This window comes from Apodemus sylvaticus, chromosome 7 (genome assembly GCF_947179515.1).
Source record: "Apodemus sylvaticus chromosome 7, mApoSyl1.1, whole genome shotgun sequence".
Lineage (NCBI taxonomy): Eukaryota > Metazoa > Chordata > Mammalia > Rodentia > Muridae > Apodemus > Apodemus sylvaticus.
In genome coordinates, this window is record NC_067478.1 from 115,281,965 (window position 1) to 115,285,435 (window position 3,471).

Below are 3,471 nucleotides of genomic sequence, written 5' to 3' on the forward strand. Positions count from 1 at the left end.
TGGATCCAAGGGAGGCTCTAAGGCTTGACACTAAAACTGCTACTATGGTGAGCTTACTGAAAGGAGCTTAGCATGACTCTCCTCAGAAAAGCCCAACAAGCAGCTAACAGACCCAGATGCAGTTATTTACACCCAACCAATGGACTGATGTCAGGGACCCACATGTGGTTGAATTTGGGAAAGGCTAGGAGAAGCTGAGGTAGAGGATGACCCCATGGGAATACCAACAGTCTAAACTAACCTGCACTACTAAGATCTCCCAGACACTGAGCCATAAACCAGGTAGCATGCACCAGCTGGTGAGAGGACCCTGAAGCACATACAGAAGAGAACTGCCTGGTCAGGCCTCAGTGAGAGAAAATTAGTGGAACTCTCTTGAGTCTTGAGGACCCATGGGGAGGGGAAATCTGGTGAGGGGTGTGGTGATGACATCCAATTGGAGACAGGAAGGGATGAGGAACTGTGAGAGGGCGGAATGGGAAAGGATAATGACTTACCTGTAAAAAATAAAAGTGATTAAAAATGGAGTGCAGAGCATTCTCAAGAGATGAAACGCAGTTGGCTGAGAAATGGAAAAATATTATACATAATTTGTCTTCAGAAAGTGAAAATCAAAATGATGGAGATTTCATTTCATATGAGCTAGAATGGACAAGATTAATAACTATTTTTAATGATTTTATTACAATTTGTTTATTTTTCTGTAGATATATGAACACATGAATTTAAGTGATTGGTACGTACACAAACATAATGTGCATAGAGATTATGGATTGCATCTGGAAGAAGCCAGTCCTTTCCTTCCACCATTTTGGTTACAGGGATCGAAATTATATCCTTGGGCTTAGAGGTAAGTGCCTTTACATGTGGAATAATCTGCAAGTGCAGATAATCTTTTACACTTTTGTAAACTGTTTTGAAAATAACTTCTATGTTAATATTTCTAAATTTATACATTTCCTGAGAATATACAATAATAACCATGTGCTTTTTTGGGGTTTTGTTGTTTTTAATTTTTCATTATCCTCAGCAAATCAAGAAAAAATGAAAATATTCTTAGGTAAAGTCTTGTGTTAATGTTTCACAGATGTTGACACATAGGGAGTTCAAGATTTCAGTACTAATTAAAACACATGTTCAATTTATTGAAGCATAATTTAAAAGTGTTACAGCAACAGAAGTTTTAGATATTATACTTTACCAGAAATCTAACCTTTTTGGACTAATTCTATGATTGCAAACCCTAAGCAAAGTATACATTATTCAAGTGAAATGGTCTTGCTTAAAAGATTTCTTATGGCAACTTTCATGTCCTTGTTCCTTAAACTATAGATAAAAGGGTTCATCAATTGAGGAAGCACAGAGTACATTACTGATGCCACTGCAGATTTTCCTGGTGAGGCATTTATTGCAGAGCTGATATAGACCACAGAACCTGCCCCATAAAATAAGCAAACCACAGACAAGTGACTCCCACAAGTAGAGAAGGCTTTGCACTTTCCCTCTAATGATGCTATCTTCAAGACTGTAGACACAATATGATAATAAGAATAGATGATTCCGCAAAGAGGAACACCACCAAATACACAAGTTGCAACAAAGAGCACAATGCTGTCAATTATGGTTTCAGAACAGGAAAGCTTGATGACCTGATCAAGTTCACAGAAGAAATGAGGAATTTCCAGATCTCTGCAGAAGGATAACCGCTGTACCATAAGAGTGTGTATCAGGGAATCCATAATACTAACAAACAGAGAAATTAGTGAGAGTAGAACACATAAGTTAGGATTCATAATGATATTATACCTTAGTGGGTGACAAATAGCTGCATAGCGATCATAGGCCATCACTGTAAGGAGAAAATTTTCAAAGTATGCAAAAACAAGTGCAAAGAAGAGCTGTGTGAGGCAACCTGTGTAAGTTATGCTCTGGTCATTTGCATGGATGTTAGCCAGCATCTTGATGACTGTAGCTGTGCTTAAACCAATGTCATTAAAGGACAAGTTGGAGAGAAAGAAATACATGGGGATATGGAGGTGGGACTCAAAGCTTATACATAGAATTATGAGCACGTTTCCAAAGATGGTGACTAAGTATATGAACAGAAAGAGGCTGAAGATGAGAGACTGAAGTTCTGCATCATCTGTAAATCCAAGAAGAAGGAACTGTAACACAAATGTTTGGTTTTGAGGTTCCATGTTTCTTGTCAGGCTTTAGGAGAAAATGTAACAAAATGAAAATGTAGGTAATCAATTCTAAATAAGAAAAACCAGTGTCACATTGTACCAGAGTAAAAATAAAAAAAAAATATGTTTCTTACAGAATGTCATTTGATGATAATTAATGGCCAAAGTTTTACCAAATGCCTTAATATTACTTTATATTTTTCTTTTGTTAGTTAAATTTGCTCATTGACAATTTTATATGCCTCTATAATGCATTATCATTACTCCAACTCCACCATATCTCCCTGGTACCCTGCCCACCATCCTCTTTCCTAACTATTTCTATTCCATGCTTAGTTTTTAATCCCTGTTTTTGTGACCCACTGAGCTTAACCAGACCATCTACGTGATCAAGGTTTATACCTCTCCATAAAAGCTCGTAAAACAGATAGGTAGTCTTGGTGATAAAATTTCAGTGCCAACACCATTGACCCACTTCCTTTACTACTGAAAGGTTTCACAATTTCTCTAAACACTTCCACCAGCTGTAAAGGAAGTTTTAATATTTCTGAGCCCATTGAAGGTGGGGCATTTCATGTGTATTGTATGGCACATTTGCTAAGAGCAGAAGAAAGCCTCAGGAGTCAGTTTTTACTTCTATATCTTTGATCAAGTGTCTTTGGTGATTTTCTGATGGATTATGGTAGGATATCTGTATCAAGACTTTATGGGTAACATTTCCATTACTTAACTTCTAGCTTCTAATAGCTTCACTAAAATTATACCTGCTTGCACTACATTTTTTAGACTTTATGCAATTTTTGTTGTCATTGCACATAGATGCCAAGTGCATGGACATACTAAGTCAATTTGCTGGCATATTTCCTTTCTGTGATTCTTGTTTAATTTTTCCCTGCTAAATCAAAACTTGGAGTTTGAAAATAGCACTTGAATTTTCTGCCTTTTCAGTTTTCTGCTCAGATTCCTCATGTCCTTACTAAGATAAATACAAGGCATTACAGAGAATCAGAAATTAATAATTATTTGAGGCAAAGTGATATTTCATGTTATTCACATAGATATATACAAAGGACCCAGCCAACTATACACAATTACAAAGTATTTTGGAAATAGACTGGACTGATTTCATTTTTTAAACATATTAAACAATTCTAGACTGTTAGAAAAAGATTGGGAATAATCTACTCAGGATATGGTATTTTGCTTTAAAAGTCCCTGAAAGCTAACATACTCAGTAACTCAAACATTTATCTTCACTACCAAAGGTATTAAAATTAATAAAAAA

General features: G+C 36.1%; 1 protein-coding gene across 1 annotated transcript; it reads right to left on the reverse strand.

The window, feature by feature from the left end:
* Positions 1 to 1,259: 1,259 nt before the first annotated feature.
* On the reverse strand, positions 1,260 to 2,219 carry LOC127690145 (olfactory receptor 7G2-like). The gene has a single exon (XM_052189693.1). It carries the CDS (start codon positions 2,196 to 2,198, stop codon positions 1,260 to 1,262), a length of 939 nt encoding a protein of 312 aa, XP_052045653.1. The 5' UTR covers positions 2,199 to 2,219.
* Between the last annotated feature and the right edge of the window lie 1,252 nt (positions 2,220 to 3,471).

Excerpts from the sequence above, each read along its gene's own strand:
- LOC127690145 (XM_052189693.1), bottom strand. The coding sequence starts at position 2,198 with ATGGAACCTCAAAACCAAACATTTGTGTTACAGTTCCTTCTTCTTGGA.